The sequence below is a fragment of the Leiobunum rupestre genome, chromosome 1, assembly GCF_980474605.1.
Source record: "Leiobunum rupestre chromosome 1, qqLeiRupe1.1.hap1, whole genome shotgun sequence".
In the NCBI taxonomy this organism is placed as follows: Eukaryota; Metazoa; Arthropoda; class Arachnida; order Opiliones; family Sclerosomatidae; genus Leiobunum; species Leiobunum rupestre.
In genome coordinates this window covers 84,240,706-84,265,853 of record NC_143384.1, presented here as the reverse complement: position 1 = coordinate 84,265,853, position 25,148 = coordinate 84,240,706, and the positions used below count along the sequence as shown (strand labels likewise).

The 25,148-nt window shown below is 38.3% G+C and overlaps 1 protein-coding gene across 2 annotated transcripts; it reads left to right on the top strand.

The window, feature by feature from the left end:
• The first annotated feature begins 2,563 nt into the window (after nt 1-2,563).
• Nucleotides 2,564-24,566, top strand: LOC149968617 (cytochrome P450 2K1-like). Of its 2 annotated transcripts, XM_090172812.1 has the most exons (7): nt 2,564-2,696; nt 11,900-11,993; nt 12,705-12,857; nt 13,738-13,946; nt 17,622-17,747; nt 23,716-23,820; nt 23,893-24,566. In XM_090172812.1, exons 1-7 carry the CDS (start codon nt 2,591-2,593, stop codon nt 24,384-24,386), a joined length of 1,287 nt encoding a protein of 428 aa, XP_090028938.1. In that variant the 5' UTR covers nt 2,564-2,590; the 3' UTR covers nt 24,387-24,566. The 2 variants fall into 2 exon arrangements, with proteins under 2 accessions (XP_090028938.1, XP_090028945.1); XM_090172819.1 differs by lacking the exon at nt 11,900-11,993 and having other exon boundaries at nt 2,565-2,696; nt 23,893-24,561.
• Nucleotides 24,567-25,148: the final 582 nt, after the last annotated feature.

Sequence of the window (25,148 nt, the reverse complement as noted above, 5' to 3'; positions counted from 1 at the left end):
CATACTGAAAAGATCTACGAAATTGGCTCGCAAAGCTTGGAGTTAAAGACAGTCCAAGATGGCTGATTTTGTGCATTTCGAGATGGTTTTCGTTTCATCACCATCCCAAAAATACTACGTGATATGAATAGCTCAATATATCCAAAGTAAAAGTCAAAATTGTCCAAAACGCAATAGGAAGCTAACTTGGCCTCTAGGGGTCGCATGAAAAAAAAATTTGACAAATCCAGGTATTTTTAATAAACGAAATATGTACACATATTTATTTTATTCACTCTCTGGAATTTTGCCTTAAAAATGGGCTTTTTGAACACTGTGGCGTAGTCACTTAGAAGCACCTTTCTATTGTTAAAACGTATTTCTACACGTAGCTTACTTCTTTCATATTAATAACTCACTTTTAATACAAGTTTTGTTTTTTTATCGAAACTAATGCTTAATAAAAGGAAACAATTGGGTCAAAGGAATAATTGAAACTGCACATTTGCCCGTTTTTCGTCGTTTTGGATACCTATTAAATAATAATAATAATAATAATCAGCTAGGCTAATACCCAAGGCAACACCCTAGGCCTAAGTCATCGAGCGACTTTTAAAGCCTTTAATTCAGGTGGCTGGGTTACAATGCGTAGGAGGGTGGTGGCAAGCCCTCCAAGCCACGCTAACTATTACCGTTACCCTCAACAAGATTTTATGGAAGGGGAAACCGAAGATCTCGAGGAAAGCCCCTTAAACCAGTGGGGAGAGAACTTGCAAACTCAACGCAGAAGGAGTTGTTCGGAGTTTTTACCCAGTGCCACAAGTTGGGATCGAACCCGGCTCCTCTTGCTGCGAGGCGAAAGTGCTAACCACTCCGCCACCCCGATTTTGGACGGCCAATTACTCGAACTCGGTTTAATTTAGGAAAATGTTTCGAAGGACCTTTTTCACTTCTTGTTACTCAAAGAAAACGCCTGTAAATTTGTGCCAGACTGCTTTGAAAAATATTTTCGTGTTGACGGGCGCTAACCGCGTTTTTTAATTATTGGCAAGATTTATATTTTTGCACGAGATACGCCCATTGAATGTTTGTATTTTATAACCTGTCATTAAAAAAAACGACACAGGCCTTTAATTTACCGGTTTGCTGGCGGCATTGTTTTTCAATTACGCAAATATTTGTAACCTTCGTTACCTAATTTTCGTTTAAGGAAAAATATTGTCTCCGTTAATCGTCTAGTCACCTTAAAGCGTCCAGATAAAAAACATTATTTGGCAGGAAATAGTCTATGCGTATTACCTCTGTAATAAATATCTCCGGCGTGGTTACAAATATCTCGCAAACTAGCTTGGCTTTCGCCCGAAGAAGGCGACGAATGCTTCGAAATTAAACAAAATTCATTGAAAATTATGAGGGACGCGTTTGTGATGAGCTGGCCATTGAGATTCATCTACGAGGACTTCTCCGCTCTGACGTCATGGATAGTGGCTCTCTTAGTTGGCCTAGTGACGTTCCATTTGGTTAGCCAGTGGATGAGAGTCCGAGAGCTTCCGCCAGGACCATTTCCGCTGCCACTCTTGGGAAATCTCTTGGGTAATGTATGCCTTTAACCACATTTAAGAGGGTAGTACACGTTTCTGAACTACAGGAGTTGGCGGCAACAGGGGTAGACAAGGTACGCTTAAGTCTATCTTAAAATGTTTAAGGGAGCCTCAACTCCCCCGAACGGGCCCAAATCAATAAAAAAAGGCGGAGTGTTTAGCATATACTAAAATATATAATAATCTGAATACTATTTTAGTTTTTAATTTGATTAGCTTTAAAATGGCTTTCCTACAGAAAGTGTTTTGTATATTTCAACACATTCAATCAGCAGTTCTCATCAGCTCGTGGACCCTATCACAAAATAAAGTTACATAAATTATGCTACACTATTTAAAGGGGTAAACACTTTACTTATATCTTGATTGTATTCGATGATATACATCAAATCAAATCAAATCAAACAACCCCGAGAATTAATCTAAATGAATGAGAAGTATTTTTATGCGCACTTAAAAGACATTAAACAAAAGATCATGTTTGTACATTTTACAATTTCATAATTTTTATCTAGGTTTAATTATTTTGATATTAAACGAAAAATTTCAAAATTCTAAAGAAAGCCATTTTGAAGGTCCAGATCATCATTTTCCAATGTTGGAATCGTCCTTTTCATTGTAGTTACATTTAAATATCAGGATTTCTGTACATTTTAAAGAAATAAATTTTGACTGGACCAACAGATCACATTATTCATGTCCTAATTGTCAGATACTTGAAGGTAATCAGTTAGCCAGATAATGTTCATCTCTTAGATTCTTCTCACACAGCAATCAGATTCCAAATCATTTCTGATACAATTGTATCTAATTTTTCTAAACAACTTATATTGAACACTTGTGAATAACTCGAATAATCAAAGCGCAGATTAAATAACTGGACCCATCAATTATGTCCCCCAATTTTCAAAACACTGTATACTTCGTTTAAAGCGTTTAGAGCGAAGAGACATATTATCGATGTTGTGTTGGACATGGCGAAAGACTACGGGGGGATTTTCACGCTTTGGATGTGCGGAAAGCCGTTCGTGATGGTGACCGACTGGAACATCGTTAAAGAAGGGCTCATCACCAAAAGAAACGACTTCATTTCCCGACCCAGCGACTTAAGATCAAGTTAGTTCTTATTCTACTATCACTATAGTTTAAATAAATTTACGTGCAGTAAATCTATTGGTCCGATCGATAATGTTTCAATCAAAGAAAAAGAGCAAGTGAGACAAATCTTAAATCTTCTATTATTAGCTTTTTCACTTTACGGCGAGAGACAAGCGTTTGCTTTTTAAGTTGATACGCTATGAAAATGACATAACTTTCAAATTTGTCTTTATCCAGAAAAGGATTTAATTATAAGTTATTATAAAGTTGAATATTCATGATTTGAATTTAATTCATCAGAAATTCTAGATTTTGGAATTTTGATCAATTATTGGAATTTCTCACCTCGAAATTACACAAACACAAACGCGCTCTTTGCATTTGTTAGATAGTATTCTGCTTAGGTCTGCCACGGGTCGGTTCGGTTCCGGTTATTCATGGAACTGGAATCGAACCGAGAAGCGACTAAGTGGAACCGGAACCGAACCGAAAAGTAATAGGGACTCAATCTAACCCAAACGAGAACCAAAAGAAAAATTCGAAATAAAACTTTATACTTCGCTAAATTCGTCTTAATTGCTCAAGGCCTAGGCGTATTTCAAATCAAACAAGTATTTTCTTTTTTTAACAAGTATGCAACTAGATATATAATGAGTTGTCTTAACTCTGTCTCGATTTTTAGAGTTGGAAAATTTGTATCATCGGTATTTTTATTTAAACCACGGACATTCAATATACAGGACGAGTCACTGAATTGAAAACTTCGCAGCGAAACTTCCCACGTCTCAGCGGATACTTTTCGCGCAAAGAGAGTCGATGTAAACAAACCGTGACGTCACGATTTTGAAAGCGCATGTAAAAGTCGTCTACTTTGCTCGCTTTGCCTTATCTCTTTGGAAGCAAACAAATGAAGATATATTAATTTTAGAATTTAAAATAAATTATCCTAATAATAAATTAATAAAGAAAAGATTATTACCCGGCGAAGCAAATAATTTGAGAGGAACGAGTGTTAAAAAAGGTAAAGAGATCGCAACGAAGAAGTCTAAGCCTAGCGCTCATTTTCTAACAAATCAAGGAGAAACCATTCCTACTATCACCAAATGTGTGTTATTGTGGAGCATTCATACGCACACTAATTTAAAAAAAATTGCACAACAATCTCTTATAAATGGTTTATTGTATCACCACCATACCTGTTTCTACCTGGCGATCCATTCTTTACTTAAATGATTTCGTAGGTTTTGAAAATGGTACAAAAAAACTTTTTCCTTGCTCTTTATAAAAAGCGAGTCATTTTTACAGCTCCCATTAACACATCTTTTAGCTTTTCCCATTGTTAAACGTATCTGGGATTAACTTATCAACAAAATAATGAAACATTTTCAAGACAATAGTAAAAGGCTAAAGCTCGCCTAAATAACACTCTGCTCCGCCATTTTGTTTGTTTACATCGTCTCTCCTTTTAACTGATAAATTTTGTTTCAGTACTGCCAGATTTTGGGTCAAGTAAGGCGAGAATAAAAAACATGGGCGACTCCATTCAGTGACTCGTCCTGTATATTGAATGTCCGTGTTTAAACAGTATAAATATATTACGACCTGTCACGTAAGGTCGACATAAATATGGCGTCATCTTGAAGTTATCAAATATTCGACTCCATAGTACGAACTAGAAAGTAAAGGGTGTAAAATATTCACTTGACTCCCGACGTTTCTGAACTAACGCTTGGTTTCCACTAGGTCGCGCAACGACGCGTCATTTAACTTTGGGACGTACAAACAATTTGACGCGCGTAAAGCAAAATGTATTATGACGCGCGCTAGTGGAAACCAAGGCTTATACTTGATAAATTATGGGAACTCATTTTCGGAACAGAGCAGTATGTCTAAATATAAAAGTAATAAGTTCGCCAAGAAGGCGATAATATTATTTCGTTGCCCGTGTTATAGTTAAACAGGGCTGACATAGATTTGAGCGGAGCTTTCTAAACGAAATTGATAGTTACGTGGTTTTGCTCTAAGAAATGATTAACCTGGTTTTAGCATTATAGACGGGCGGGCGGAATAGTACGTACTCGGAATAGTCGGTTACTGGAATAATGCGTAAAATGTTTCATTTTGGAGTAGTCGGTAACTGGAATAGTGGGATATCGGAATAACCAGTAACGAGAATAGTGGATACTCGGAAAAGCGAGGAACTGGAATAGCGCGTAATCGGAATAGCCAGTAATGCATTTAATGGCCCAATGTTTCATTACGGAATAGTCGGTAGCCGGAATAGTGGGTACTCGGAACAGCAAGAAACTGGAAAAGCGGGTAATCGGAATACCCAGTAATGCATTTAATAGGCTAATGTTTCATTCCGGATTAGTCAGTAACCGGAATAGTTGGTACTCGGAACAGCAAGAAACTGGAATAGCGCGTAATCGGAATACCCAGTAATGCATTTAATAGGCTAATGTTTCATTCCGGATTAGTCAGTAACCGGAATAGTGGGTACTCGGAACAGCAAGAAACTGGAATAGCGCGTAATCGGAATACCCAGTAATGCATTTAATAGGCTAATGTTTCATTCCGGATTAGTCGGTAACCGGAATAGTGGGTACTCGGAACAGCAAGAAACTGGAATAGCGCGTAATCGGAATAGCCAGTAATGCATTTAATAGGCTAATGTTTCATTCCGGATTAGTCAGTAACCGGAATAGTGGGTACTCGGAACAGCAAGAAACTGGAATAGCGCGTAATCGGAATACCCAGTAATGCATTTAATAGGCTAATGTTTCATTCCGGATTAGTCAGTAACCGGAATAGTTGGTACTCGGAACAGCAAGAAACTGGAATAGCGCGTAATCGGAATACCCAGTAATGCATTTAATAGGCTAATGTTTCATTCCGGATTAGTCAGTAACCGGAATAGTGGGTACTCGGAACACAAGAAACTGGAACAGCGCGTAATCGGAATAGCGCGTAATATGTTTAAATGGCCTATTTTTCGTTTCGGAATAGCCTGTAACCGGAATAGTCTGTAACCGGAGTAGCGCGTAATCGGAATAGCGCGTAACATATTCAAATGGTCAATGTTTCGTTTCGGAATAGTCTGTAACCGGAATAGTGGGAATAACCCTAGTAAATACTCCTAGTAACTGGACATATGAACTGTTTGTACGTCTACCCGAATATTCAGATTTGTAGGAATGAAATCTTATATTATTAATAACACGGCCGAACCATTCAACTTACAGGTGTAGTTTTGTAGCAGTAAAACGAAAATGTCTAAAAACATTTAGTGTGAACAAGAAATGACGAATAACTTTTAACCCGTTGACTATAACTTTATTGTTTTTCTGGGTTAGGCTTAACTAATTTTCTAACTCAAAACACGCGCCCGCACTATTGCGCATTATATTTAAAGTGCACCACAGTTTGGGTAAGCTTTTTAGTTAATTAGCCATTTCATTTCGCGTCAAACGTGAATTTTTACCCACTTTTTAAACCTAACTTATGACCAGAAGTAACATAATAACATAAGTATACGAAAACTATATGTTTATACCCGGTTATGCGTTGCAAAAATTATTTTTGGAAGTAAGAGACGGTTGCTAGCTCGCGTGGTATGAAGGGTTGGCCACCACTCTCCTACGATGTAACCCGGTCACTGGTTAAAAAGACCCCAAAAGTCGACTTAGGCCTTTAGTGGTGACTTGGGTATTAGCCTAGCTCATTATTATTATTATTATTATTATTATTATTATTATTATTATTATTATTATTATTATTATTATTATTATTATTATTATTATTTATATAGTTCGACCCCCTTGACGAATATCTTGCAACGCCACTACTCATAGGTACAGAATAGTTAATGAAAATCTAATTCTGTTAAAAAAATAAAAGCAGGCTTCGAAAAGAGATGGAACTTAAAAAACGTGGTCGTCTAGTTTCTCTTGAGGAAAAAATGATGGTTACTACTATAGATAATCCGACGATGCTTTAAACAGTAAAGAATGCTTGCCCGCTTTGACCCGCGATACGAGTAAGTCCACGATAGCTCTACGCCGCAGTTATTTACACATGGCAGTAATGCCAAGCAGGGCCGCACTGGGAAGGTAAAGGCGCAGTCGGCTAGTTAAAGAAAGGCGCCAAACGCCTCATTTGAAATTTTTAAAGTAGTCGAATCGAGGGCGCTAAATCGTTTTTGGGGAAAAGGCGCAGGCGGCGTTCACCACCTCGCTGAGGTTGCCACATAACCTAAATTTGCAATTACGTTGCTTAATTTTAATTCTAATAGACCGTTTCATAAATTGCAAACAGGAAAACAAGCGTATGAAACTAAGCCATTGGCGCTTCGATTATAATGGTTTTCTTTACAATAGATGGCGCCATTTATAAGCAATAATCACTTATTTACTATAAAAACAACTTTAAACAAAAATATTAAAATTTTAATAGAGTACCAGTGGCGTATTGAGGGTGCTGAGGGGTGGGGCACCTGCACCCGTCCCGGGCTTAACGCATTATGGGCGACTAAATATGTTTAATGATTTTATTTTCGACAAACAAAGTTGAATTTTACGCTTTTTTTAATGCAAAAAGTACTCAATTGAAGAGATTTGCCCCCGGCGCCACAAACCCTTGCTAAGCCACTGTAGAGTACAGTAGAGTGGAGTACAACAGTAAAAAGAGAACTATTTGAATTACACCTTAGTATTATATAGTTTTTGAAACTCACTATCGCGGGTTGTCAGTATAGTGTAGACAAGGGGGGGGGGGTTTCCGGGTCCAGACCCCCTTTAGCCTATCCCCTTGCCGAATTTCAGGCTAATTTACTAGGGTTATTCCCACTATTCCGGTTACAGACTATTCCAAAACAAAACATTGACCATTTGAATATATTACGCGCTATTCCGATTACACGCTACTTCGGTTACAGACAATTCCGAAACGAAAAATAGGCCATTTAAACATATTACGCGCTTTTCCGATTACGCGCTGTTCCAGTTTCTTGCTGTTCCGAGTACCCACTATTTCGGTTACTGACTAATCCGGAATGAAACATTAGCCTATTAAATGCATTACTGGCTATTCCGATTACGCGCTATTCCAGTTTCTTGCTGTTCCGAGTACCCACTATTCCGGTTACCGACTATTCCGTAATGAAACATTGGGCCATTAAATGCATTACTGGCTATTCCGATTACGCGCTATTCCAGTTCCTCGCTTTTCCGAGTACCCACTATTCTCGTTACTGGTTATTCCGATAACCCACTATTCCAGTTACCTACTACTCCAAAATGAAACATTTTACGCATTATTCCAGTAACCGACTATTCAGAGTACATACTATTACAGCGACCCTTATAGACTCTTGGAGGAAAGAAGGTGTTTCTGGAGGGGATAATACAATACCTCTAGCAGAGGCGATGAGCACTGAAGCGCGACAAAGGGGGACAATGAAAATCCTACATAAGCTATATTTTATAGATTTCTAATCCAAAAATTAGTTGGTAAAAAAAGCGAATAGTGATCATCTTCGGGAGAAAGTATTGAAGCTGAAAATACCCACCATGTAAAATTTCCCAAACAACAGAGCTCCGGTCAAAGGATTAGCAACTAATTGTTAAAGCAGTGAATTTCTTTCACTATAGTGGCGACATCTCCCGTTGTCTACATGTAACACTTGGTCTAACAGAATGGCGGGGATTCAAGTGTCGTCTAAGAAGTAAAATTTAGTTTATACAAAGAAAATAATATAAGAAAGTTGTATAGTGAGACGCTAACCGTCAAACTAATTGCACAGTGTAAAAACGAACAATTATAGCAGCATCCAAAATTCGCTAAACTTCCACTTTCAAAGTGGGAAGTTAGTTGGAAGAATAAAAATGCCTAAACAAAATGGTCAACGAAAGTTGTTTAGTGTGAATGATACGTTACTAGATAAAATTTAAAATTTAAACTATTAAACAGATCATATTGTACAGAATTACAATTATAATCATCACAAAATAATACTTCAGAGCCCGGATTTGAACCCACGACTTTCCAATAGGCAAAAGGACGGATGTGTTATAAAAATAAAAGTCAGGCTTAAGACATGAATCAAATATTTATTAAATTAATTGTCAATTCAATTTTTTCCAGATATATTTTTTCTCCTAAAAGATTATATTAATCAGGCGGCGCGTGTGCGTCCGCCTTTAAGGCGTCGCTTCACGTGGAATGGAAGCCATGGCGCATGGTCGCGTGGGCGAAAGGTAGCGGACGAAATCGTTCGCAAACCTTACGTGTTTCGCGAGCAAATCACGTCGCTACGCGTGATGTTGGGCACATTATCATTAACATCACGTGAAGCGACCCGATTTGCTCGCGGAAATTTCGAACGTGAAGTCTATGTGTTGATTATAAGGTTTTATTTCTTTTAACGGGGACGTACAAAAGCGTTTGGTAACTTTGGTTCCATATTTCCCCGTTATCTGGGAGAGACTACTCGAAACAAACTATCATAAAAAATTTGCATTTTCAGAATAGCGTCACACTTATATGTATTATGCTACTTATGATACACTCGTCAGCCCTTCGAGGGACAAACCCCCATTTGTAATTTCAACCGACATTCAGTTCGACTTTAATTTTAAATTAATTCCAAGTTTTCATTTAGGGGAGTGGAAAGCAGTGGCGGACTGGCCATAGAGGAAAGTGGGCCACCTTTAACATCACAGCGTTATAGTTGCCCCACGGGCCGTTCGTGAAGTGGGCCCAGGGCTGTTAATTTAATAAGACCTAGTCCATCACTGAAAACAAGAGATTTATTTGATTCCAGAAATTTCTTTAATAATTGGTTTAAATATAAGACTCAGTCCATCACTGGTGGAATGCGAAGGGATTGGGGGCCTATTGCATAATTTCGGTACACTGTCTGGTTTGGAAACTCTCTCGACTTTATATTTATTTATTTATTTATTTGCATGTCATGTTTCCTAAAAACTCGAGAACGGTGCCCTAGAGGTTTAACATTTTAACTCAATGCTCAGGGCCTGATTTCCAACTAATCGCACCTAATTCAAAATACCTGAGATGGTTATTAATATAATTTATAAGACTGATTTTAAATGCCTCCACTCTTAGTTCCCTTATCTCGATTCCAGAAATTTCTTTAATAATTGGTTTAAATATAAGTCTCAGTCCATCACTGGTGGAATGCGAAGGGATTGGGGGCCTATTGCACAATTTCGGTACACTGTCCGGTTTGGAAACTCTCTCGACTTTATATTTATTTATTTATTTGCATGGCATGTTTCCTAAAAACTCGAGAACGGTATGCCCTAGAGGTTTAACATTTTAACTCAAGGCTCAGGGCCTGATTTCCAACTAATCGCACCTAATTCAAAATACCTGAGATGGTTATTAATCTAATTTATAAGACTGATTTTAAATGCCTCCACTCTTAGTTCCCTTATCTCTTTTTTATATTTTTCCTTATCTATTTTTTATCAGATTGCGTACGTTAAAATACTTTAAAAGCTACTCGCGGAAAGATAGTCTAACGAATCTCAACCAAAATAGCGAGCTGGAGCTGCCCACATATTTCCCGTACCCGCCTCGATCCGCCTGCTGCCGCTCCGCAGTTCGCGAATCCTTGCCAATGGGGGCGCCGGCGGCTCTCATGTCCCAATCTCGATCGCATAATTTCGGTCCCCGCCCGCGTGGGGCTGGCACCGAAATAAAAATGACTCGCTCATCTATTGTGGAAGAAACGTAGAACACGCGACGAAATTAAAAAAAAAATCATTAAACCGTTTTTCCCTCCGATTAAGCCACTAGACAAAATAGGATATAGTTAATGTGAGTAAACTCGCTCCCGGTGCCGTTTGAGCTGAGTATATAGATTTCCCCATCCCACTTTTGTTGGCCTTTAGTTCAGCGAAATGGATTCATTATAGTATGGAACCACAATAACGCATATGATACACATTTCGAAAAATATTCTGTTCTTTTGGTTCGGTTCTCCTTCGGTTCTAAACGGCAACACGAAATCGGTTTATTGGTATTTCGGAATTTCGTAAGGATTCTGTTTGAACAAGAATGCATTTATTGCTCCCGATACTCCTTATGCTCACAAATTTAGCTCCTTCCCCGAGAACCAATCCAATCAGAACAGGATGGTTCTCTACAGCATGGGGGGGGGTAATTTATTCCCGTGGTTTGTCTTAACACTTTCATTATTGATCGCTCATTAAAAATAAATACATTCTTGACAAGAAAGGGGGATGATAATGACGGAGATAGGCTTTGGACATATTCAGTAGATTACGACTCTGCATTTGCTAGGGCTTTTGATAATGAATACACGACACCCCCCTTATAAATGATCTCTTACAGGATTATAACCTCAGGTTTTTGGCCGCTCTTGCCTTTAGAAATGTTTGGCGCCCATATTTGAAAAACTAAAGGCGTCTTCCATAGAGATTGCTTTGCAGGTTATATTCCTTTTAAAGGAGTAGTACGTTCCCTGGTGAATCCACGAATTTCTCACTGTCGATTGACATAAGGCGGATTAGATTGTGTTGCCTTCCATACGCCACGCCTTACGCAATTGGCCTCCACATTAACTGCTTCCACAATTACTTCCCCCAATTAAAAAAAAAACTCTATTCATTCGCTACGATGGTGACGGCGTTTGTCTCAAGGGTGTTTTATGGGGCCTATGCTTGCCATGTAATTTTGACATTCATAATTCAAATTGGTTTTTTTGTGACACACATTTTAGATAATAATAAACTACCGGACAAAGTTTAGTAGCACAAGGCTGATTTTAAAACTTTAAAGCACGGTTGGAATAAAACCTGGTTTAATAAACCAAATAACAGTTATTGTTTAAAACAGGTTTAAATTCAAGTGTTGGTAAATATTTAATAATAACCTAAATATTAATTTTATAATTAAAAAAGGTACAAACGTCTAGGCGCAGTTGCTCTTTTGGAAAATATTCAGCTATTATTAATTTTTGAAAAGTTAGGACAAATTCTTTATTTTTCTAACAAATGAAAATCTCATGGTTTTTATTTTAAAAAACCAAGCCACTATTGGTTTTTTTTAAGACTTTGTGGCTTAAGCTTCGATTTAGGCCTTGGTATGAACTAAAGTGTCTTAAACGAGCTAGCACGGCTTTAAATGTATTTCAGATCAGCTTGTTCTTCAAATAATTTCCTTGTAAATAGTGAATCATATGCGAAAAGAAATCTTCGGAATCGCCTTCGAGCCAAATGGCCGAAACTGGGAAGTCAGTCGCAAAGTTGGATCATTCGCTATCAGGTAAGCAAATGTATTCCAGATTTTCTTGTTCTTCACAAATCAGGAACGCTGTTACCTTTTGCCAATATCCTCGACAGACTTAATTTTGCCACGAAACCTTTTTCCTAGTTAATTAAAGTCGATCCCGACTTTTGGTTCAAAATGGCCAACGTATCTGAGCAAACGTTATGTATTCAAAGTTGGTCGGCTTAAAGATCAAATTTGAAAAAATAAATTGATGCGTAAATTAACCCATAGTAGAAATTTAGCAGCTAAAGGCAAAAATATGTGCTGTCTCAGCGTCATCACTCACGCTAAATTGCAAAGATTGGGGTGACCAAGTTTTCAATCCTCAGAATCACCATTTTGAAGGTCAAGATGGCCATTTTCAAAGGCGACATCCGTCTGTTTTATTACTTTTATTATCATAAGGTGTTAGTACAATTTTGAGACGAACATGTTGAAGGCCAAGCACCACATTTTGAAGATTCAGATCACAAATTTTAAGGTCGAAATACATTATTTTTAAAATTGCCCATTTGGGCACCCATCGGCATAAGTGCTTTTTAAAAACCCCGTTGGCCCGTTCCTCAAAGGAGTCTTCCAAAAGTTTCGTTTTTCAGAATAATCATTTTGCTTCCTTCCATTTCTAGTGACCGTATTATTGTGAGCAGCAAATGTGTCATATCATGAAACTATCTAGCATTTTTATCATATTGTTTTGCTATGTAGAAAATTTGCCGAGGCGGAAAAATTGGCTGCAATTGTGAGAAACGGAACCGAAGAAATGATACTCAAGATGCTGAAGCACGACGGAAAATCATTCGATCCAACTTTTGACCTGCAGGTCTTGACGATCAACGTCATGTCGGACACCGCTTTTGGGTTCGTCTATTTTCGTTAGTCCAATTGTGTCTGTGGGGAGCTAGCCACTTCGCATTTTTACGTACACCGACAGGCCCGTCCTAAGACCTTTTGGGCCTTGCATAAATTATTTCTTAAAACCTTTGCGATCCCCAACGGTCAGCCTTTGTATGTCCGTTGTCTAAATTCAACTACAAAATAATCAACCAAAACTTTTAATTTCAAAAGTATAACATAGGCCTACTAAGTCTGAAAATAAGATTAAAATAAGATTCGCTGTTAGGTTTTAGATATTGTAGGTACCGTATGATACGCGATGTGGCGATGAGTCAAATTACTTAAGACGTAACTAAAATATACATAATATTAAATGAGCATAAATAATATTTAACCAACTAAACCCTTATCCCTAGAGTAGAAGCTGTATGGCCGGCCTTTCCGGGCCCCCAAAACTGGCTGGGGGCCCTGGGCTGTAGCCCATTTAGCCCATGCCTTAAGACGGCCCTGTACACCGATTACGATAATGGGAACGACTACAGCTTTTAACGAGAGATTACAGTTATTTCAAAATATTGAAGGAGTGATAAAAGGTGAAAACGGTGATTACCGAATGCTTACGGAACAATTACGGAGGTATTAGGTAGTGGTTAAAGGGTTTTTACGTTGGGTTACAGAATGAATACAGAGCGGTAACGGAGTAATTATTAAATGAATACAGAGTGATTACGGAGTAATTACTAAATTACAACATAAAGATTACGAAAATATTAAGACGTAATTACTGGGTGATTAAGGAATGATTACCGGAATCTGATCAGTTAGAGCATACAGCGAATACGGCAAGTGGTTAGCTCCTCGAACAAAATATAAAACGGAAAATTAACAAAAATTGTTTTCAAAGCACCGGTTGCTTAAACGATCAGGAAAATAAACAAATTCAAGCGTGTTTAAGAGAACTTCAAAAACTTAGTGGAAACACACCGGGAGATTTGTCGGTTTTACTACTTTTAATATACTACGCGAGAGATCAGAGGGTCAAAAACACGGCCAAGGAATTGGCCGACATTTTGGGATTAAAATACCGTGTAAACAAGGAGACATTTCAGAAAGGTAAGAGTCAAGATTTATAAATAAAGTCTTAAAAGAAATGGCGACTCTAGAGAAACCCCTTCATTTAAATACGTTTACCCAAATTATCAGAAAGCAACACCCTAAATTATCTCCATGTTTACTCATGGTTATGGGTTCACTTCAAATAACAGGAGAGAAGTACATTAATAAACTAATGTAAGTGTTTTTAAATCCATTATGAAGTTACACTTCAAAAGAAAACAAGGAAACAAAATTGGTGCTGCCCTGTGTGAAGTCAAATGTACCATTCATCTCATTGATAAAGATAATTCTTCTATTGGATTTGGCTTCTCTGTTTTACCAAATATGTATTTGTTTATTTTTATAAAGGTAGATTGACTATGTTGAAACGAATTTTAGAGTTGGTCCCAATCCCCCTCACACTCTAACTGTGGTTTCTCATAGGTTACCTAAAACCAGACTAAAATAGGGGGAAGTACGATTCTGTAGCCAAAGAAAACTGTAGTGGCGCCACCCAATGGTCATAAAACGAACTAGTGACTACTTGGCGAAACACGTCGAGAGAGACTCGAGAGTCGATAAGTGATGCCAGATTGAGGAAAATTTCCTACATCTATGAAAATTTTGACCCCTCAAAACGGTATAAAGGGATAAGGGAACATAGAAATGGCCCACCTTGATTAAATAGTCTTAAGCACGCGGCGGATGTTATTTACCCGCGAATTTGCCGGATGGGGGCATTTGGCCGACTCCTCTTTTGGCCAAATGAACGCCTCATTTGACCGACTGTTATACTAGAGCCTGTCCTATACTATGTCTTAAGTGTTAGGTTGACTCATAGAACGGCAATGTATTCTAAGTATTGGCACTGGGGGCCCGGACCGCCGCCTCCCAGCCCCGTTCTTTATAACCAAGCTGGTTCTTCTAAAACGTGACCTAGAGGACAGTACCTAGCCAAACGCACCTAGTATCGTCCAATCGTCAAATGAGCAGTCGGCCAAAAGAGCAAACGGCCGAATGAACAGTCGACAAAATGCACTGTCCATTTGGCCGACTTCTCAGTCGGACAAATGTGCAGTCGGCGTAACTTGTATTTTGTGGTCGGCCAAATGAGAAGTCGGACAAACGAAATTCTCCTAGTTTGCCTAGAACCGACAGTCTGGGGTTAATAGACACACTGTCTAAATTAAATTTCTAAAGATAAATTAAATTTTCCAATAACATTTTTAACAATACTCGCAAATCCGTAATCCTGAGAGAGGCAGCCAGGCAGGTGAGAAACCGACGACACGAACTCTAGCCGACAAAATTGTTTTGCCATTTTACTAACGTCATTAAGCAGTTGGTGTAACCATCCACAGTTTCCCGCCTTAACCGCTCTCTAGGAAATGGCGCGAAAAAATCGAGAAAGTGACGCCTTGCGAAATATCCTATGAAACGTACTTCCACCCTATTTTCTTCTGCTAAAACTAACGTCTTCCGACGTTATTGTAGGACAACCACCTTCAAAACCAGGGGGCCTTTGGGGTGAGAACTTCATACCTTCGTTCATTGCTCATTATAGGCTGGGAATTTGTACCGTTTGCTGCTTCCTGCGGGCGCCCATGCACGAGAGATGTACAATACATGTAGAATATATTTCAATGTATAAACTACGGATTTTTAAAAACCGTACGTTATAGCTTTTCAAATGTGCGGGATCTAGGTGATAGGGCTCCTATTATCGGACCGAATTATTTTTGATATTATACAAAAAAACTCCCGCGAAAGAAAAACCAAACAAAATACATTTTTCAATAGGTGGTATCTCCATTTATATTTCAGAATAGTTAACAGGGGTGCGGGCCCCCGTGGCAAGAAGAAAGCAGCATCGAACCAGGATCACTAAGTTTTCTTTGTTTTAAATTAAAAAGGGGTTTGGATATTATTTTCAAGGGCTTTAGTAGTTGCCAATTATACATTCTGGGTATCAATGAAATTTTTAAAGTATAATAATGGCTTTGCGTTTTCTTATTGCAAAGAAACAATTCGATTACGTATTGTAATTAAAACCCTATTATCGGACACGTCTTATACTAATATTCGGATTGTCTGTCAGACATTAATCATGCCTATTAGTTCAGGGAAATAAGGATTTAACATAAAAAATTATAATCAAAGGAAAATAAACGGGAATCGATCCATTAAATAAAGTTAAATAAGGGGGGAGGACATTTTCCGACGTCAGAGGGGTGAAACCCCTCAGATAACGACCGCCCTCTAGAATATTTGGTCTTTGTTTAACTTTAGGACACTACCACGAGAGATATTGAAATTCACAAAAAACCTAAACCTAAACTCGCTTAAGGGGTCACCGAATAACGAAAATACAATGACCTTGAACCAAGTCGTCAAGGTCATTTAAAATTATTACTAGAACGATTAGATTAGTTACAATTAGAGAAGTGTGAACCAGATCATTTTACATCGATATACCTGTAATCCGAGGTGAATTATCGAGGCTCGATGATGTCTAGGGGCCAAAATATAGGACCAATGCTTTCTAGAGCCCGTAATGAGGTTCGATGCTACTTGCTACCTGGGGCCCGTAACGAGGTTTATTGATATCTTGATCCCGTAATGATGTTTAATGCTATCTGGGGCCCGTTATGGGGTTTAATGCTATCTGGGGCCCGTAACGAGTTTAATTGATATCTGGGGCCCGTAACGAGGTTTAATGATATCTGAAGCCCGATAACAAGGTTCGATGAAATCTGGGGCCTGCAACGATGCTCAAAGCTTTCTAGGGCCCGTAGCGAGGTTTGATGATATCAGGGGCCCATAAAAAGTTCTGATGATACCGGGGCTCGTAACGAGTTCCCATGATATCGGTATGAAGAGCTATTATTAATAGGGGCCGCAGCAAAGCCCGATGATATACGGGCCTTAAAGAAGCTCAATTATTAATAGGGCCCGTATCACGACCAGTATCGAAGCTCTATTATTACGCTCGATGAAGTCAGAACCAGTGGAAATGTAGAAAATATCCGGTTTTAAGGGCCCTTTGTCCGGATGAAAGGCACCGGTGTCCAAAACTTAAGTTCATTTGTCCCGCTAGAAGGCACTGGTGTCCGGAACTTAAGTTCGTGTGTCCAGTTCTTAGCTCCTAGTGTCCGAACCAAAGGTACATCTTCCGATAAAAGGACCAGTGCTGTCCGATTCATTATCCAAATGTCCGATAATAGGTACTCGTACTAGCCAATTAAGTTTTCAATTTAGCACTAATTTACATATTTTTTTAAAACAATTTCGAAAGCATCTGGTCAATAATGTTCGATATTCCATAGTTCTGAGGTTTAAAAAAGGCTCTCTGCTGTTTACCTTAGTTTAAATATGAATTTTCAATAAGTTGTCCGATAACAGGGGGACTGACCCTAGGCTAAGTTGGCTAAAGCTTACTTGTAATTTTTTTGGGGGGTTCCAAAGTGCTTTCTTAAATTGTCTACTTAAAAACGTTTCTGGGAATAGAATGAGTTTGGGGGCCCATTACCTCGAAACCAATCCGGGACCCGCCGCTGTTTAGAAATCTTATAATAAGATTAATTAGTTATCCCAACAACGTCATCGCTCCAGAGCCGCCAGTTGCTTTAGGATATTCCAAAGAATTTTAGTAGCATGGTTCGTATTTTAAAGCATATTTTGAATTTTGAGCAGGAGTGATACGCAACTTTACGGATGCCTTAATAACGGCCAGTATTGAGGCGGAGCAAGAAGATTCAGACGCCAAGGCCTATTTAAACGACGAAAACATGATCAAGATTGTAGGCACGTTGTTTCTTGGTGAGCCTTTCATTACTTGCATGACCAGAAATCTGTTGGGATAAAGATTTATTGCAGAACCTACCAAGCGCACTTCAGCGGAAGTAGTATTTATATACACTTAGGGGGAATGACAACGACGAGGAGATTTTTAACCTAACTGTCCATTTCCTCATGCTAGAAGAGAAAGTCCACTTCACCCTAAAAGAAGCAGAAACAGTATCTCATTGTTTCCCTAAATCAAATACGAGAAAATCATACGCCAGCTAGTTAAAAATTATTCAAACTATCTGGGGATTACAGTGTTTCTTCTTATTTGATTTTTAATAATACCCCAAATTACATAATACATACGAGTGAAACTTATATAGTGAACAGATAATTTGATATTTTTATTTAGTAAATTTTAAACTAAATGGTTAATGTTTTAGCTTGTTCTCGTAGTCAACGATTCAACGTGGCTTTTAGCTTAAACGAGTTTGTGTTCTAGCATCCGGTATACGTTTTCGGTGAACTTCTACTACTTGAATCAGTTTCTGCATTTCGGATTCATTTTTGTGATTAAATTGTTAAAACGGAGCGTTCAGCAGCGTTGTTTACTACATTCAATGAATTAACAATTGTTTGCCCTCCTGGTATTTCTCAGAGTCATTCCACGCACTCGGATCAGAGTGCAAGAAATCTACGACGATACGAAGCGAACGCAGGGCGCAAATTGACGCAAAACTCACTAAATTATGCAGGACTTTCTTTTCCAGTCCATCACACTCTTTTATGTTAATTCCTCTTTCATTCCAGTTTTCTGAGAAACAATTCCTTACTTCTACGTTCATCCGTTTTTCTTCAATTGAGAGTTGGTCTGAGAACAGTGATAAAGTAACGAGTTCGGATCCTAGATACCACAGATGGTTAGAATTTTTTAACAAGCAGCCTCCGATACAGCCTTGTTAACAGTTTCGTACTGTTTTTTTTTCTTTGAATAAGGAAAGATCATTGAAGGCAGCATAGCTTGCTATTGGACCGGAAATCCACTTCTTCACGTAGATCAAGCTAGCGAACCAGCAAAATTCGGCAAAATTCCTTTCTTCTCTTTTGGTTAACGTGAATTCGTCTCGGAAGAGGTAAATTTTAAAACAATAAATGACCTTTGCCATCCATCTGGCCAAGTGGTATGCCCCGGGAAGTTTTTAATTATACGTCTTGTTTGGAGGTAACACTTAAAAATTAAGAGACTCAATTCCATGATCTCTCTGTAATCATCCCTAGGAATATAAGCTTCCCTGGTCGAAATGAAGTAACGTCTTCCAGTAGTGTTCGCACATATGTCAAGTTGAGTCGTTGGTCATTCAAAGGTTTAAAATTCTTGTGATTTAAATTAGGCCCAGATTTCTGGAATCGTTAGAACAGTGGTATGTTTGGACGTTTTGATGGCCCAAACGATGTCAAGAACACTCCTCCAATAATCAGTTTGTGAATATGGAGCCTGCAAGCCAGGTATAGCAAGTTTATCCCTATTTGTTTTTCTAGATATACCTTTTGTGCTTCCGGTATTCGACGCAGTAGTATCAAAGCTCATTCATGTAACATCATCATTTACTTATCAAAGAACTAAAAGCTAGAACGTCGTCAATGTCTTCATTTTCACTTTTATCAGTGTATACTTCGGATTCGTTTTCATTGGGTTGTGAACTGATTGTTGCAGAGCAAATTGTACTTGTGGTTGCCTTTCTTGGTTCTTCACGATCTCTCCGTTCTTGTTCAACCCACTTCCGTTCCTTACTCGATCTTCTAGCTTTGACAACCATCTTCATTTGACGACAACCACGCTGATCTTTTCGAAAAATCTTATCGTCCTTAATTTTTGTGAGCAATATCAAAAGGATTTTTTCTATGAAAGATTTTTCTTTAGACCTTTGCGCTTCTGAAGCTCTCCCTTTGTTTTTCTTCAGTAGGTTGTATTCTTCAATCAAGATTTCATTTTTGAAATAATGTTTGGTTGGTAGGCTGTCTCAATACGAGCTTTTCTCCAAATAGCCATAAGTTCTTCTGTAGTAGATTTCATACTTTCACGCGATGTGATGGTGGAAAAGAGTACTTAATATGCCACTGGACGTGGGTAAAACATTTGTAGGCAAACTTGATTCAGGCTGACCAATTAACCAGATATTGGTTTGTTGTTTGGCGAGTGTTGATCGTTTTTGAGCACTTGCTCCATCCTCACGTGTAGCGGCTGTAGCCATCCGAATATTGGCAATTGGGTAATCTAATTAAAGTATTTAACTAAAAACCAATGTATAAAAAAATGAATTCAATATTTACTTTAGTGTTAAGGTGGTCTGTAGGTACTAAGGTGATAGAATGCTTTCCCCATTTGAAGGGGCGAATGTTTAGTCAGATTAATGATATTTATAGATATGTGTTTGCGCAACCTATCTCATTTAATGGTAAAATATTAAAATCAACTGTCGCGTCGGCTCTTATTTCCCCTTCGCTTTGTTATTAGAGTTCCAATGAATCTCTCCGACTCTTCGAAAAAGCGACTTTACTGAAGAGCGTAGTGCCATCTATTATTGGCGAAGGAAACCGAAAATCAAAATAACGAAACAGGAACGTCGTCAGAGCAGCATTTATATTTATTATAATTAGACAACATATACACTACTTAAAAGACTTTAACCTAAATTATATACCACATATAAATTATACTATTAAAAATTAATATAATTAATTCCAAATTTAAAAACGAACCTCAAATAATAAATTGAAACATAAGTTTATAATATACTAGCAGAAATACATGAACCGAAATTATCAATGAGCTATTCCTATAATGCTAGACCCAAATTCTCTGTTTTCCCCGTCGTAAACGCGGTATGTCATACGAGAAACCGACGACACGAACTCTAGCCGACAAAATTGTTTTGCCATTTTACTAACGTCATTAAGCAGTTGGTGTAACCATCCACAGTTTCCCGCCTTAACCGCTCTCTAGGAAATGGCGCGAAAAAATCGAGAAAGTGACGCCTTGCGAAATATCCTATGAAACGTACTTCCACCCTATTTTCTTCTGCTAAAACTAACGTCTTCCGACGTTATTGTAGGACAACCACCTTCAAAACCAGGGGGCCTTTGGGGTGAGAACTTCATACCTTCGTTCATTGCTCATTATAGGCTGGGAATTTGTACCGTTTGCTGCTTCCTGCGGGCGCCCATGCACGAGAGATGTACAATACATGTAGAATATATTTCAATGTATAAACTACGGATTTTTAAAAACCGTACGTTATAGCTTTTCAAATGTGCGGGATCTAGGTGATAGGGCTCCTATTATCGGACCGAATTATTTTTGATATTATACAAAAAAACTCCCGCGAAAGAAAAACCAAACAAAATACATTTTTCAATAGGTGGTATCTCCATTTATATTTCAGAATAGTTAACAGGGGTGCGGGCCCCCGTGGCAAGAAGAAAGCAGCATCGAACCAGGATCACTAAGTTTTCTTTGTTTTAAATTAAAAAGGGGTTTGGATATTATTTTCAAGGGCTTTAGTAGTTGCCAATTATACATTCTGGGTATCAATGAAATTTTTAAAGTATAATAATGGCTTTGCGTTTTCTTATTGCAAAGAAACAATTCGATTACGTATTGTAATTAAAACCCTATTATCGGACACGTCTTATACTAATATTCGGATTGTCTGTCAGACATTAATCATGCCTATTAGTTCAGGGAAATAAGGATTTAACATAAAAAATTATAATCAAAGGAAAATAAACGGGAATCGATCCATTAAATAAAGTTAAATAAGGGGGGAGGACATTTTCCGACGTCAGAGGGGTGAAACCCCTCAGATAACGACCGCCCTCTAGAATATTTGGTCTTTGTTTAACTTTAGGACACTACCACGAGAGATATTGAAATTCACAAAAAACCTAAACCTAAACTCGCTTAAGGGGTCACCGAATAACGAAAATACAATGACCTTGAACCAAGTCGTCAAGGTCATTTAAAATTATTACTAGAACGATTAGATTAGTTACAATTAGAGAAGTGTGAACCAGATCATTTTACATCGATATACCTGTAATCCGAGGTGAATTATCGAGGCTCGATGATGTCTAGGGGCCAAAATATAGGACCAATGCTTTCTAGAGCCCGTAATGAGGTTCGATGCTACTTGCTACCTGGGGCCCGTAACGAGGTTTATTGATATCTTGATCCCGTAATGATGTTTAATGCTATCTGGGGCCCGTTATGGGGTTTAATGCTATCTGGGGCCCGTAACGAGTTTAATTGATATCTGGGGCCCGTAACGAGGTTTAATGATATCTGAAGCCCGATAACAAGGTTCGATGAAATCTGGGGCCTGCAACGATGCTCAAAGCTTTCTGGGTATAGCAAGTTTATCCCTATTTGTTTTTCTAGATATACCTTTTGTGCTTCCGGTATTCGACGCAGTAGTATCAAAGCTCATTCATGTAACATCATCATTTACTTATCAAAGAACTAAAAGCTAGAACGTCGTCAATGTCTTCATTTTCACTTTTATCAGTGTATACTTCGGATTCGTTTTCATTGGGTTGTGAACTGATTGTTGCAGAGCAAATTGTACTTGTGGTTGCCTTTCTTGGTTCTTCACGATCTCTCCGTTCTTGTTCAACCCACTTCCGTTCCTTACTCGATCTTCTAGCTTTGACAACCATCTTCATTTGACGACAACCACGCTGATCTTTTCGAAAAATCTTATCGTCCTTAATTTTTGTGAGCAATATCAAAAGGATTTTTTCTATGAAAGATTTTTCTTTAGACCTTTGCGCTTCTGAAGCTCTCCCTTTGTTTTTCTTCAGTAGGTTGTATTCTTCAATCAAGATTTCATTTTTGAAATAATGTTTGGTTGGTAGGCTGTCTCAATACGAGCTTTTCTCCAAATAGCCATAAGTTCTTCTGTAGTAGATTTCATACTTTCACGCGATGTGATGGTGGAAAAGAGTACTTAATATGCCACTGGACGTGGGTAAAACATTTGTAGGCAAACTTGATTCAGGCTGACCAATTAACCAGATATTGGTTTGTTGTTTGGCGAGTGTTGATCGTTTTTGAGCACTTGCTCCATCCTCACGTGTAGCGGCTGTAGCCATCCGAATATTGGCAATTGGGTAATCTAATTAAAGTATTTAACTAAAAACCAATGTATAAAAAAATGAATTCAATATTTACTTTAGTGTTAAGGTGGTCTGTAGGTACTAAGGTGATAGAATGCTTTCCCCATTTGAAGGGGCGAATGTTTAGTCAGATTAATGATATTTATAGATATGTGTTTGCGCAACCTATCTCATTTAATGGTAAAATATTAAAATCAACTGTCGCGTCGGCTCTTATTTCCCCTTCGCTTTGTTATTAGAGTTCCAATGAATCTCTCCGACTCTTCGAAAAAGCGACTTTACTGAAGAGCGTAGTGCCATCTATTATTGGCGAAGGAAACCGAAAATCAAAATAACGAAACAGGAACGTCGTCAGAGCAGCATTTATATTTATTATAATTAGACAACATATACACTACTTAAAAGACTTTAACCTAAATTATATACCACATATAAATTATACTATTAAAAATTAATATAATTAATTCCAAATTTAAAAACGAACCTCAAATAATAAATTGAAACATAAGTTTATAATATACTAGCAGAAATACATGAACCGAAATTATCAATGAGCTATTCCTATAATGCTAGACCCAAATTCTCTGTTTTCCCCGTCGTAAACGCGGTATGTCATACGCAGCAGAGTAAGGGTATAAAAGCGGGTTAATGAGCCTGCTTTACCTCAGAATGTAGAGGCACTGTCACGCGCAAAAACGTAATTTTGAAATCGGCCAATTGAATCGATTCGGCTTATAGGCTAAAGTGGTTCCTTGGGTATTAGTCTAGCTGATTATTATTCTTCCAACTAAACCTTAGTTTAATTAGTGAAATAATCTATTCACAGCTGGAGTAGAGACAACAGCAACGACTTTGAGATGGATAGTTCTCTTTCTGGGATATTTCCAAGATGTCCAACGCAAAATAAGGGACGAAATTGATCAGCATATCGGTCAGGAATACCCACCACAAGATATCTTAAAAAGTTACGCGAATTAAACTGTTTGAACCGTTCACATTTCAGGATCGAGAAAGGTTCTACAGTCTGACAGACTGAAATGTCCGTACACCTGGGCGGTCATCTCCGAGACACTACGATTTCGGACAACGGTTGGATTCGGGGTTCCACGCGTCACCAACGTTGACACGGAACTCGGGGCACACAAGATCCGGAAAGGAACCATCGTGGCCTTTGTCTCCGCAGCGGCGCACTCAGACAACGGCCTCTGGGAAAGAGCCGACCAGTTCCACCCGGAGAGATTCCTGCACACCGACGGCAGCTACAACCACGACACCCGGCGGGGGTTCTTGGCCTTCGGAGAAGGTCCCAGAATTTGCATCGGCGAGAAACTAGCCCGCAACGATTTGTTCCTGATGTTGGTGAATTTGATTCAACAAGTAGAAATTCATCTCGACTCTGCCGCGACCAATGATATTCTAGCTTCCGACATTTCATTTGGCTTTATTCAAGCGAAGCCGTATAAAGTAACCATCACGGCGAGGAAAATAAGTACTTAAAGGGAAAACAACCTCAACGCATCCTTAATGGAAGACCCTTAACAATTTGATCAAAAATTCACTTACTTATGCCAGAAATATCTTAAGCCATATAACGGAGCCATCAATATTCGACGTGTTTTAGTGTTCCACACTAAATACCCAAGGTTCTACTCCCTTTTATTAAAATGATTATAAATGTATAATGCCCAATATCATATATTTAATATAACTAAAGGCTACTTAGTATTTATTATAGTTTGCCAATTATTAAACCCTACAACGGGTTTCTCGCACCTTTGTTATGTACCGTATTTTAATATGATTGGCCGCCAATAGATGGCAGACAGTCAAAAATAGTTTATTTTCGCTAAGAGTAGCTTCTACCTAGGAGCAACAAACAGCACCTCACGCAAGGAGAACGCAACCCGTCCAAAGTCGTTCATTTTGTGTACAGTTTTCATTGGTTCGACGCTTTAGCGGCTGCTGCCGTCGGAAGGGGAAAATTCGGAAATTGTCTTCACCTCCTTCCCGTGAAATGTTCCGTGTAAAGATTCGTCCAATGAAATTTGAACACAACACTGCGTTACAGTGTTTGAAGGCTCTTTGTGTTTGTTGCTCCTAGCTTCCACCTAGAAAAGTATTTCAAAAGAATTTTTTCATTTTTAAATTTTGTTGATAAAGTCGATACTTGGTTCAAAATAATGCTCAACATTAATCCAAATCTTTTGTAAGTCTTGAAATAAAGATAAAGTGTACTTTCTTTATTAATGTACTCTGGTT

Bases quoted from the DNA above. Each gene is read 5' to 3' on its own strand.
- LOC149968617 (XM_090172812.1), top strand. From the start codon at position 2,591: ATGTGCGGAAAGCCGTTCGTGATGGTGACCGACTGGAACATCGTTAAA. The intron at 2,697-11,899 runs GTTAGTTCTTAT...CCTTGTAAATAG, and splicing joins ACCCAGCGACTTAAGATCAA to TGAATCATATGCGAAAAGAA. The intron at 23,821-23,892 runs GTCAGGAATACC...TTCACATTTCAG, and splicing joins CGAAATTGATCAGCATATCG to GATCGAGAAAGGTTCTACAG.